Source organism: Cinclus cinclus, chromosome 14 (assembly GCF_963662255.1).
Source record: "Cinclus cinclus chromosome 14, bCinCin1.1, whole genome shotgun sequence".
Lineage (NCBI taxonomy): Eukaryota > Metazoa > Chordata > Aves > Passeriformes > Cinclidae > Cinclus > Cinclus cinclus.
The window spans coordinates 6,551,293-6,564,396 of record NC_085059.1 but is presented as its reverse complement, the minus strand read 5'-3'; the positions used below and the strand labels follow the sequence as shown (position 1 = coordinate 6,564,396).

The 13,104-nt window shown below is 39.4% G+C and overlaps 1 protein-coding gene across 1 annotated transcript in view; it reads left to right on the top strand.

Annotated features, from left to right (window-relative positions):
• Positions 1–13,104, top strand: part of DOCK2 (dedicator of cytokinesis 2) — a 157,473-nt gene that overhangs the window by 87,358 nt on the left and 57,011 nt on the right. Inside the window, exons 28-29 of the mRNA XM_062502407.1 lie at positions 10,676–10,774; positions 11,837–11,931. Of these exons, the coding sequence (XP_062358391.1) occupies positions 10,676–10,774; positions 11,837–11,931 (194 nt within the window). The remainder of the gene's footprint in view (positions 1–10,675; positions 10,775–11,836; positions 11,932–13,104) is intronic.

The window sequence follows — 13,104 nt, the reverse complement described above, 5'->3', positions numbered from 1 at the left end:
TGAGTAGCAGTGTGATTCATGTAAAATACTGCAATGTAAACCTATGTTATTAAGAAGGCAAGTAAAACATGAAACACCTAGGTGTGGTTGTGTTTCACTTCAGACATGACTGAACATGCAGTTTTTCCAAAGTTTTCCAGAAAAAGTTAAACAAGAAACCAAATGAGTACCTTGCCACTAAGCTGAGGCAGGCAGAAGTCCCAGAAGCTGTTGGAGAGGCTTGGGAGAGGGTTATCATATAATGTGTTAGCTGTATAACATTAGGTGTGTGTTTCAGGTTTTTATTGGTTGGCTGGTTTGTTTGTCTTGTAAAATAAAATAAAATCTAAAAATAAATAAAAAAAACCAAACCAAAACAAAAAAATTATAAAAAAACCCCAAGCAAACCAACAACTAAACACCTTAAAAAAATTGATAGAAACCACAGAAATGTTGCCATGTGTAATCTGTCAAGATTCTTTTGTTGTTCCCCTAAGTCCAGAAAAAGAGTTATGAATCAGGACTGTGTAACTGGCAGCCTGAGGGCATGTGTATCCTTGTATAACAAGAATTGACCTAGTTCAGTGGGAACATCATTTCCTTTTTTAAAAAAAAAATGAGTTTCATACATTGATAGAGATGTTTGCAATCCTGGTGTCACTTGTTTTGTGAACAGCTTCTGGAAAATCACAGCATTCTCAGAGCTATTTCTGCTTCAATAATTAAGATTTCTGTTAGCAGACTAACAAGGTTTATTTTCATGCCCTTTGCTCGTCCCCAGGGTATCCCCCAGGTTTGCACATCAGGCTGTTCCCCCCTTAGCTTGTCTGGAAACTCCGGTGTGCCCAGACCTGTGGGGACACCACTGAAGCAGGACGTGGAGCCAGCAGCAGGAGAATCATCCGAACAAGGGCAGCGTTTGGGATTTCGCAGCTGCCGACAGCCCCAGCCGCTCTGCCAGCCGTGCCCACACCCTGCACATTTACACTGCCCCGTTTCTCTGCCACCAAAGACCCTGCTCCCCACACCCTGCTCTGAAATCCTGCACGGTGTTCTTCAATCCAGCAGAGCGCAATTCCTTTTTCTGTCTTCTCCCGAATCCCTGGGACCACATTACTGGTTTCCTGTTTTCATGCTCGAATGCTCTGCTCTTCCAGAGCATCTGTGCCTTGAGCTGCACAGCCTGCTAGGGCCGACCTAATGTCCTGGAACTCTCTAATTGCAGCACAGGCGGGAAGGGAAGACTTTTATGGTAATCTGGAAGGGGTAAGGGAGCTCCACTTCTGCTCCTGTATTTCAAATTTCCTCCTTCTCAGCTGCTCTATTCATTTGGAATCAACATATGAACAATATTAGTTCTTCCCTTGTTTGGTTGTAAGTTTTTTTTTTAAATATATATAAATAATTTGTAATTGTTTGCTAAATATTGCTAAAATATTTTAATGTTTGTATTTAACCGTCTTGAAGGTCAAGACCGTGTACTAAGACAAGATCAAATAAAAGACACTTTTACCTTATGTGACTACAGTGTCATTTAAAAAAAACAAAAACAAATTACCTTGATCTAGTACTAAATACTTTATTTTCATATTTTCTAAATATAAGAAACACATTTTTCTTTTAAGGGAAATACTTAAGAAAAAAATACTCTCCACTGCTGGATTCCTGACACTAAGGTCTGCAGTCTAGGAAATCTTGTTTTAAGATATAAAGTATTATCAGCTTCCTTTAAAACAAAAAACTGAGCAGAACAATCTACTTTTTTTCCTTCCTAATGAACATGCCTTGAAAACTGATAACAATCTAAATGGAAAATTTGATTCCAGTCCCTCCAGCTTCCCAGACTCTTTCCTTAATATCATAATGTTGCAGCCATAGTTCAGAGAGTCTTTGACCAGGAGCCACACTATAGATGACGAGGTCCAGGTCTGGGGAGCTATAATGGAACATTCAGCTCAATGGCTTTATGTTAACTAATAAGGGAAAAGAATCTGTTTATAAAACATGACGTTGTCAAGATACGAGATACCTCTTCATATAGCTCAGAAGTTCTTTTGACTGTGTGATGGTACAGCATCTACCAAATGCTTGTTCTGTCCCTCACCTCTATGGAAGTAAAAAGACAGAAAAAAAAAAAAATTACCTGCTTCACACGAGGTCCTTTGGTGGCATTTCAGGGGAGGACCAGAACAAAGATGGTACTACCAACCATGATCTAAGAAGCTTTTATGAACAGCTTCAGTAGCATAATCCTGAAGCTGCTATTAAACCCAACAGCACTAATATGGAAAATGCAGTGAAGGTGTAGGTTGTAATGGTTCTAATCATCACCTTTTCTCTGTGTGTGTTGTTAGATATGTACTGATGCTCCCACACACTCTACTGCAGTGACTAATCATAAAAATAAGAGGCTATAAGACTGCTCAGGTAATGCAAACTCTAAATAGCAGAGGCATAACAAATACTCCTCTGGCACTCTCGTTGATCAAGTTCGCTTTTATAGGTGTGTGATTCTGCTTTTGTTTGTTTCCAGCTAGGATTGCAATTCCCTAACCTAGGAATAATGAGGAATAATGAGTATCTCCACTCATTATTTCTGTTTGCTCTGTCCAGGAGAAGGTGCTGGCACCCTGGCTTCTTAGCAAGACAATCTATTGGAATGAAATCTTAGTTTAGAGATGAGGAAAAATAAATCTCTGCAAATAGCCTTGAATATTTTGGCAGTAAAGCAACACAAAGTGCCTTTTGGCACAGTCATCATCCTCAAAAGGAGTTCAGGTGGTCAGATGACATGGCACCTCAAAATACTTGGATAATCATGTTTGGGAAATTGTTGAAAACTGTTTGAAGCCCAGTTTGTGTTTGGGAAGACCTGTTTTAACAGAGTGCTGTTACATCAATACTCACATATTTTTTCTGAGGATGTTTGATGTTTTTCTGGGGATCAAGTTTTAATTTCAGAATAAGGATATAATTTTTTGTCAGAGGGATTTAATGCCAGGGGAGCAGAGGTGCTGGCTTTTACCATCCTGGGGCATTTTCCAGACAGCCAGGAACAGGAGTTCAGTCTTGTCCCATTGTGGTTTTAGGATCCAGATGCTCCTAGATTGCAGCAACCAAGCAACCAGGGGACAGTCACACCCCTGATGTAGCCTAAGCCAAGGCACTCTGGAATGCTTTACCTTTTACTGGCTTGTGGCTGGGTTTTTTTTTTCTCATTAAAAAAAAAAAAAAAAAGCAAGATTTAAATTTAGTTATTTAGTTATAAGATTTAGTTATTCAAAAGAATTCCAACTCTCATCTTCATTCTAATGTATTATTGTAAGTATATAATGAATCCTGCTCTTGGGCTGGTGCTAAAATATTGAAGGAGTATTCCTTATTCTACCAGGGTCCAGGGATTATGTGTTAGAATCTCCCTAAAAACTACAGATTAGCATATGCACAAGTAATTGATGCAGACAATGCTATCTGGGAAATTTTTATCTGTACATTATTAGAGTATCAAGATTCTCTGTTTATGTTACATTATAATTGAAATTCAATCTGCTTGGACGTAAGGGACACCCTTGAGGAGACCCACACCTGAGGAGGATGCATAATTGGCTGTGGGTTGTGGATTGGAGATTGTGTCCATGGGCAGGACATTCTGTAATTTTTGGAGTTTCATCCTTTCATCTTTACACCTCTGCTCCCAGAGGGTTTTCTTTCATGGAGAATTCCCTCTGCTTTCCATTAAACAACCTACCCAAGATTCAGTATGAAAAGTTCTCTTTAGAAAGATTTTGGACTTAGCTATTAATTTTTTGGTTTAGCTCGTTACTCTGCTAACCAGACTCCAAGATATTTTTTCAAGCTTAAAAGTGGAGTCCACTGTTTCAAAACAATTAGAAACTTAATAAAAACCCCTACTGGACATAATTTAAATAGGAAAAATATTTCAGATGCAAATTACAACTGTTTTAACAGTTGCTAGTTGCTATTAATGAATCTTAAACAAACACTGTGGGTAGATTGGTTAGTGTAATGGATGTGTTTTGCTGGAAAATTATTTTTATTGGGCCCTATTCTCTCCATAAGATCTATTTAAAAGTAAGAAAGAAGTTTCTGGAGTGAAATTACTTTCAACAGTTTTAAGCAGAACTATTGTGATAAAGCTTTGTTTTAGCCACTCGCAAATATATTTTAATAGTCCCATCTCTGATCAAGTAGTTGAAATTTAATTTAATTTTTCTGTCTTCAGTAAGTGCAGCTGAAAAAGAACAAAATCAAATAGAGTGATACAGTTCTGGGAATACAGGAGGTGGCTCTGTTTCGTCTTAAGGCAGTGAATCATCATCCAAGACATTCGAATTTAAAGTACATGGCTTTGCAATAAAAGATGTTACTGCACTTTTAAGAACTGGGATTGCTCAGCTCTGCTCTTTTTGACACTGGGGTTGCTCTCCCTTGCAGCTGCTCTGTTCTGCCCTTCAGTCTCCTGTTGCAGCCCTGGCTGGGTTGGTTCTTGCTGTTAAGTGTTGCACATCTGGGCAGGGAGCTCTTCCCCCAGCCCCTCTAGAACTTCCTGCAGGTTCCCAAGTTGGTTTCCAGTCTTTCAAATGGAAGAGATTGGCCAATCATTGTTACAGTAAATAAACCATGGGTGGTATTTTTAATCCTGTTCCTTGCCTGTAGTTCATGTGTAGTTCTTCAGTTTCTCAGGACTGCTGACTGCATCATCCCTGATGTGGGAATGAGTGCACTGGAACACACTGGGCACACTGGGCTCTGCCTGCTGGGCTGCCCGAAGGCTTTAGGGGCACCCAGGCAATGCAACAGCACCTGGAATTAGAAATTAGGGAAATGAGCAGCCTGCCAGCCCCTGGACACTGGGGGGTCTCGTTGGACATCTCATGTACCAGGGCAGGAAATCCTTCTGGCCTGTGGGACCAGGCTGGGAGGCAGCTCAGGTGCTTGTGGGGAGGCAGTCAGTGGGATGCAGAAGAGGAGGGAAAAGCTGCACAGATCCCTGCAGGCAAAGGGGGAGATTGCATCTGATAGAGCAGAGCTGAGATCAGGAGTGTGGCAGCAGTGCTTAAATGAGGAGGTGAACAGCTCTTTTTTTCTTTTTCTTTTTTTTTTCTTTGATAACTGTGCTCTGGACTAGTTCAGTTTCCAAGCAATAATTGCTCATTCCAAATCACAGCATCATAGAAGAATCACAGAATATTCTGGGTTGAAAGGGACTCAGGGATCATTGAGTTCAACTCTTCAGGGAATGGCCCATACAGGTATTAAAGATGGAACCTGAGCACCATGCTCTGACCAGCTGAGCTCCACTCAGTGCTTTCTGACCTCACTCATTAATGTTATTCATAATTTATTTGTAAATATGCCTTGAAGATGAAAGTTAATATTACAGGAAAAGTAGTAAATTACACAACTGTGTCTGAACGCAGACTTAAGCAGAAGTTAAATCAATTACGGTGGAGTGTTCCTATCAACCAGAGACAACAGCAGAAATTCGGAGTGGATTTATGCCACAAAACCAGCCAAACAACAAAACCCAGCAGCAGAAAAAAACATTGCAGGCAATGAAAGGTCTTCTTTTTAGGAATATTGCTGAAAAATCAGTACAAAGTTAAAAATACACCCCTGTAAAAAAAAACAAAGATGGCAAAGGATAGACTCCATGAAAATAAAGCTACTTTTATGCCCAACCATGTACCACTATTTTAACTGCTTTTATCTGTGTATGGAAAAGTCTTGAATGAAATAATACGGAAATTGTTGTGTTTGTGTAACTTGTAGCATATCTCAAAATCGCACAGAGCAGCTGCTGTTCCTCTCTCATTGTGTTCTGTATCATTCTACCTGGTAGTCTGCTGCTTTTATAGTTGTACATCCTCTCAGCTAAATCTTGTGAATGCAAAGAAAATGGTAGAACAAGCTAAAACAGCCCAGCGTGTTTTCAGTCAGAAATCCAAGGCTGTCAGTGACATGTGGAAGCAGGATGCTGTTCAGTCAGCTATAAAACACAAGGAGACAGAACCAATGAACTATATGAATGTATAAACGGGAAATTAAAAACTCAGACCCACTAAGAGTAGACGAATGCTACTGTAAGTGAATTATTAGTACCACGTGCTCATTGGCAGGCTCCAAGCCTGTATGGATTGGGAGCTATTCCCCATTTCACACGTGATGAATACTCGAGGTTGTTGCATAGCAGCCTGTCCTAATGTTTATGTATTTGTGCCTTTCCAGCTCAAAACAGTACATTTTGGGACTGCACATGCATTGGCAGGGACATCTATTTCTGGAGAGAAACAGAGCTACTGCATTAGCAATTCACTTGAAATTCTGCTTATTTTTCTTTTCAGACTGGTATTGTTTAGTATTTGCATAATATGATCAAGATGTTTGTCTCAACCTCCACCTATTCCACAGTTCTCAGTTTCATGGGGTTTTCTGAGGAACTGTGCTTTTAAGCTACCGTGGTTCTTTGTGGCATCACTGAGTATCTTCCATACTTGTTTTCATGTTGCTCTTTAGCTCATGACAAGGAACAGCTGTGATGACTCAATCATTCTGTGAAGACAGTATTTTTGGAGACCTTCTCAATAACAGACTTGTGGTACAATATAAATATTGATAACTTTTAACACTCAATTAAAATATGTGAATGGTTAGTTTTTCTTTAATTACACTCAAGATAACATACTTATCACTTTTCCTTCAGAAAGATGTCTGTATTTATGAAAAGAAAAACAAAACAAAAAACCAAAAACAAAAACAAACAAAACAAAACAAACAAACAAAGGCAAAAAACAAACAAACAAACAAAAAATACCCAACCAAAACAGAGCTCTTTGGCCCAATGAAATTCTCGGTCACTCTCTTTATTTTTACAACTACTGTTGTAAAATGTAAAACTCACTGTTGTGCGTTATTTTTACAGCTACTGTTTCTAACATGCAATGGATTTTGAAATTTCTGGCTTATCCTAAAAGGGGGTTCAGAATTAAATCCAATCTATGATTGCTGCAAACACCTCAAAAATGCTGGCTAGTTTGAATAAGTTTCTTTGCCCCATACAGAAAGCCTTGTGTTAATCAAACATGAGCCATTGTTAGTGTGGGGTCACAGTGGTGAGGATGGTGCAGAGCCCCCTGACCTCACCCTACAGTGGGGGTGAGCAAAACGAGCATGTCCGTGTGGTTTTGTGTTCACACTCAGGCTGTGTGTTGGTGAAGTGCTCTATTAATAGGGGTAAATGTTACTCAAGTGCATACATTAAATAAATATCCCCCTGAGTCCTTCCAGAAGGAATCCTCAGCTGCACGAGGACTGCTTACCCTGCAGCCACTGAAACCCTTCTTACATCCAAATGTGGCTTCATTCCATGTTATTTCTGTTGTTTTTCCAGTGCATTTGCCTCATCCTTGCACTGCTGCTCTATTTGAAGTTACTACGGCAACCTGTCACCATCTGCTATTATAAAGTGTGCTGGGCTTTAGTTGCTAGGTGTTGAAGTTTGTCATCTTGCTCATATGATCCTGATGTTCCTCAGCTGTTTCTTTTCCTGTACATGTTGCATCCACTGCTAATCTGCACTTTTTCAGCAGTGCAAGAGATTGCACATCTTCCTGCTTGGCCTTAGGAAGCCCTGTTGGTTTTACAGAAAAATTCTGCAGCTCCTTTTGATGTACTTGATATATACTCTACCAAACCAACATTTCTTTCACCTTGCCCACTACTTTGCAGTGTTTATACTAAAGCCAGTTCTTTATTTCATTTATATAAGGTATGCATTATGGGGGATTTTAAGTGGACAGAGAATTGGAATATTTCTTGGACATTTTCTCCTCTGTTTTATTTTCATTTGACTTCCTGTTTACTCATGTTTCTGCTCCTGACAGCAGTACAGCATTCATACTATCACTTTTCCTAGTTCTTCAAATGTTTTTGTAAAGTCTGACAGAAAATTAGATAATTTTAAAAATAGAATTCAGCGCTGTTTCTATTATGGGTTCTTTAGTGTTCATAAGGAAATTAATGCATTGAAGTTGGGAAATATTTTATTAGATCTCTTTACAGTCATGCAGAGTTGTTTCTGGGTACTTTTTTCTGTTCATATTGTCTCAGCAGTCAAGTGTTTACTTTGATACATTTATTTTTTATACATTTGACCTAGTTCTAATCAATGTTTTCTGCTGTAATTCACACGCTGAATCCTAACAAGCTTGAGCACAGCTAAAATTATTTGCTAGGATTCTACCTGAACTTCACCTTATCTGCCACAACTTTTTTTTATACTATCCAATCCCTACGTGCAACGTTTGATTTAATGAAATGAGTGTTTTAATAGACTATGGTGTGATTCTGAATTTCTTCTGCCCATCCTGTGAACACACAGGCTGTGTCCAGGCATAAGAGCTGCTTCTTGTGCAGAACTTACTGTATTCACAGGCAGTTCATGCTGTCTGCACACTCCAGCAAGAGGCACTTGAACCCCAGAGGAGAATTTCAGTGAATGCAGAGAGATATTTGCAGGTTTGATCACAGCTGTGGAGAACCCTGTGTTATCCTTCAGTTCAGTGAGAGAGGCAGTGCTGGGGGTGCAGGGGCACTTCAGAGGTCTGAGGCTGCCTCTGAGAAGTGAATATTTATTGCTGCCATTTGGGGATTAGGAGCGAGGGGCAAGATTTAAACCTATAAAGATGCTATCAAATGATTTCTGATAGTTGAGATTTCTGACAAGAAAATGATTAAAGATCAAGCAGTATTTGTAATTCCTTGCTTTATAGTTACATTGAAAGGATGGAGGAAGTTTGTGCAGCAAACCATCTATACTGACACCTTTTTATTATCATTCAGTCCAACTGATGTGAATTGGACAGGTTTGATGCGAGGTCCTGGCCACCAAGATGTGATCTTCCCTTATGGCTCTTTTCAAGCATATAATCTCTTAATTTTAAAATCACCATACCTAGTCACTAAGTCGTTCATGCTGTACCACAATCACAGACATAGCTAGGCACATTTTTTTGAAGTTGGTTTTAACAAAAGAAATAACCTTCTTAAAGTCTTTATGCCCTTAAGCATCATAGCACATCTATTCAATGGTTGTGAAGAAATGCTGCTTATTTCAAGCAGTGATTATTTAACTTGAGCCTAGAAAGGCATTCAGTGGTGAATGCTTAACTACTAAAAATACGAGCTGTTTTTAGTGTCAATTCTCTAACTTCTGCCAGTAATCTTTTCTCAAAATCAAGACATGAGAAGAAAACCCCTAGACAATTCCAGCACCGAATCCTTTACAATTCATTATTCCTTTCAGCTATGCATTTAACACCACAGCAAAGATTTGTCTGCTCCAGAATTGTAAAAGTGAAGTACTACTGCAGGAAATCCAGCATTTCTTTTAGAAGAGCATCAGTACCCGAGAACACACGATTTCTTACCTGAAAGCTTTTGGTTTACCTGCAGAAAAATGAGTCTTCTCAGCCTTAAAAAGTAGGCAAGGCTCTCTCTAGCACTAAGGTTACTCCAAAAGAATGTACGATAGGTCCTTTAGGTTGTGATTTCACTCTTTGTATGCAAGAAGTGTGCTGGGTCTGCACACGTAGGAATAAATAAATAAAGCCCCGGCAGCACGAAGCGAAGAGCAGCTCGTGGAGGGAAGCACAAGACCTCTAGTGGTGACAGGCAGCAGCTGAGGCAGGGACTGCTCCTGCTCTGGAATGGGGACAAAATGGTTGGGTACCACTCTGATGTAACAGCGGGACCAGAGTGACCCCGAGCATCCGAGCATCACCACCTGCACACCCAGGTCTGGGCAGCCCCCGAGCCAGGACACTGAAAAGGTTCAAGGGAATCTGGAAAATTGTTATTCGTGCTGATCAGTTTTGTTGTTAAAATAAAAGCAAAGCGTTGAAAGCAAGCTTGTTTTTAAACCGAGAATTAAAACTTCAGCAAATTGAAAGGAATCACTAAAGAGGAATCTTCACAGTCTTAAAGGAAAACTGCAAATCATTAAACTCACTTCTATTGTTTGGGAAAGAAATGCCTTTGTGACTTTCAGTAACTTACAGTGAAAACTCAGGGATGGAAATCATGTCGTATCTTTCAGCAGTTTGACTTTAGGAAACGAGAAAGACTGAATGCTTCCTTTTGAGGAGGTTTGAAAGAAGTTTTGCATTATGAAGGTTGTAATGTTCTATAGAAGTTTGAGAGTTCTCTAATAGCTGCTTAAACACCTGCAGAATGTAAGAAATAGCATTTCTTGCACTATTTCTTCCTGTGAATAATAGAATAATAAGAAAGTTTTGATTCTAACATATTTTCTTCCCATGAATTCTGAGTAGAAGAATCCTAGTGAACATCACATGCCTTTTAGGAGTCTTAAGGTGATACTGAGTCGTACTTTATATAAGAAGTTTTCTTGTCACAATGTATGTTCCCATGTGGTGCCTCATTAATGATGCAGCTTTCTCACAAGAGCCCGTCCCTTGCCAAGGCAGCTTTTGAATAATCCTTTTGGAGTTCTTAGTTTGTTTCTTTCATCTGGGCTCACCAAAGCTTGAATGTTATTTATTTTTACATACATAAAGGGATTTTTCAGGCATTTCGCATGCTTCAACTTTAGAAAGAGTACAGTCCAACATCCTAAGTAATCCACATGTGTTGATTCTGCCTGGTTTGCTTTCAGAGTCATTTTGTGGCGTGCATGACAGCGATCCTAAACCAGATGAACGACCAGCATTATTCAGTGTACATCGAAACTTTCCAGACAAGTTCAGAACTAGTGGTGAGTACTAAGTGATCATGGAGTTGATAGTTATAGTATTTGATTCCTTGTGAAAAATCAGTAGATTTTTTCTTTTCTAGTTTCTTGTCTAATTCTGTTGCTGTGCTGTGTTATTGCACTGCCTCCCTCTTCTAATGGTGGCACTGGACAACACCATACCCAGAAATTCAGAAAGAAACAAATTTCTCTGTTGATCCTGGCACCAAGGTGGTGATGTAATGATTCAGAATAAGTAATGGGATCTTTGTGCTGTACTCTTTTGAGGAAACAGAAAAGAAAAAGAATAAACCCACAACAAAACAACAGCAAGACCTATCCTCAACTAGTTGAATATTCCCTGCACACTTCACACACAGTGATTAATTTTCATTTTCACTCTTGAGTCTACTCCTGGTGCAAATAACATTGTAAGCTAAATACATTAAGTGCCCTATTCTTGTAGTGCATCCTTTTATTGCAGTTGTTTCTGCCATCATTTAATGGTACCAGAAGGTTTTTATGTGTGCCCTTTTACATTCCTGGTGTAGCTATCAGGTAAGTCAGGGTAGTGGCACAGGTTTGGATTACATCTACAGCTAATCCATGGAGACAATATCTGCACTTGTGAAGAACTGATCACTTTCCTTCCGTTCTTAAAGTCAGAGCGGTGCCATAACTGAAATTTTAAATGTGGACTAAATGGAGTAAAACAAAAAAAATAAAAAAATCCTGTATTCTTCAAACCTATTCATTCTTATGCATAGTGAGACTAATTCATAAAAAATATCAAACTTTACCCAGAAGTACTTCAACTTTTTCTTTCCATTCACTTATGCCCTCTATTTCCCTGAGATCACAGTGCAATGATTTTAATGGAATGGCTTTTAGCTTCCATTTGGAATCTGGGACTGCTGTACTACAGGACTTTGGTTCCAATCTCAGATTTACTGATATCACGGGGAGTTCTTCTCTTGACTTCATTGAGAGCAAAGTGGAACCCCCCATCTTGGTTCCTTAATCATACAGAAACACTTCCAAGTGGATGTTACACAGCCCTGGCCTGACTGCATTCTGTTCTTCCAGGACTTCTTGATGGAAACGTTCATAATGTTCAAAGATCTGATTGGAAAGAACGTTTACCCCTCGGACTGGATGGCCATGAGCATGGTGCAGAACAGGTAAAGAGGGCAGGAGGAGCAGAGCTCCTGTGCTCTGTGCTTGTGGAGGGTCACTCAATTCACAGCCTACAAAACATTTTTCAGGGCAGTCTAGGATTACTTTGTCATTCCTGTATGGGGAATGCCAGGAAGGCATTCTGAAACATTCTGAAACAATCTGAAACAATCCATCAAATAGCTTGTTGCCTGTGCTTTAAGTCCACTTAAAATGGAAAGGGAAAATTACTTACTTTTTAAAAATTTATTTGGATGTTACCTTTACTGATGAACTTATTCTGGCTTCTTGCTTTTACAAAAATACATTGAGTTTAGATGCTGGATTGTGTTATGAAGTGAATACACTTTTAAAGCAAGACTTCTGTTGACAGTCACCTGTACCATCTTTATTTCAGTTTTGTGGAGGTGGTGGTAAAACTGAGTTTTCTAGAGGTTGCAGAGGGACAGGTCTAAGAGTTAAGTGTCAAAAGTGCATGGTCTACAGATGCTGTTTAATTGAAATGTCACAGTTACACAATTTTTCCACTTCTATAATATATAAAAAGAGAGGACTGAGCATACTCAATAAAATTGATCATCTCCTGAGAGTGCTCAGTCTTCAGGAAAAAATTGTCAATAAAATTTACAGTTCTGTGATATCAGATTTTTATATTGAATACATTTGAATCTAGGATTTGAATGGAATTATGTGAAATGAGAAGGTTGTTTGGGCCTCTTTTGCATTCCATGATTCAAAAGGGAAGATTAGTGGGTAGTGGTGGCTCTGGTCAGGTATCCAAACCTCACTTTGCCACTCGTGGACATTAATGACCATGCAGAAGCATCCCTGACCCCTCTTCTGAGATGTGCAATTCGCCACCAGATTCCATCAGATGTGCTGGTGGATGTGTAAATTCCCTTAATATTTTGTACATTACAGGAGTTTCATCCCTCTTGGTTTTCTGTCTGAGCCAGTCTTTGGCCCTTCAGGTAAAATCTAACTCCTTGCACATTCTTATCTTGCTGCTGCTGCAATTCATGTAGCAAGGATTACTCTACAAAACAACAGTTTAGTACTAAACTACCTAAAGTCATCTGACCCATGTCAGCACATCAAACCTTTCATATGTAAAACTGCCCCTCTTATGCTGCTGACACAATCATGTCCCTGAAAAAGCTGCTGACACCTGAATTCTC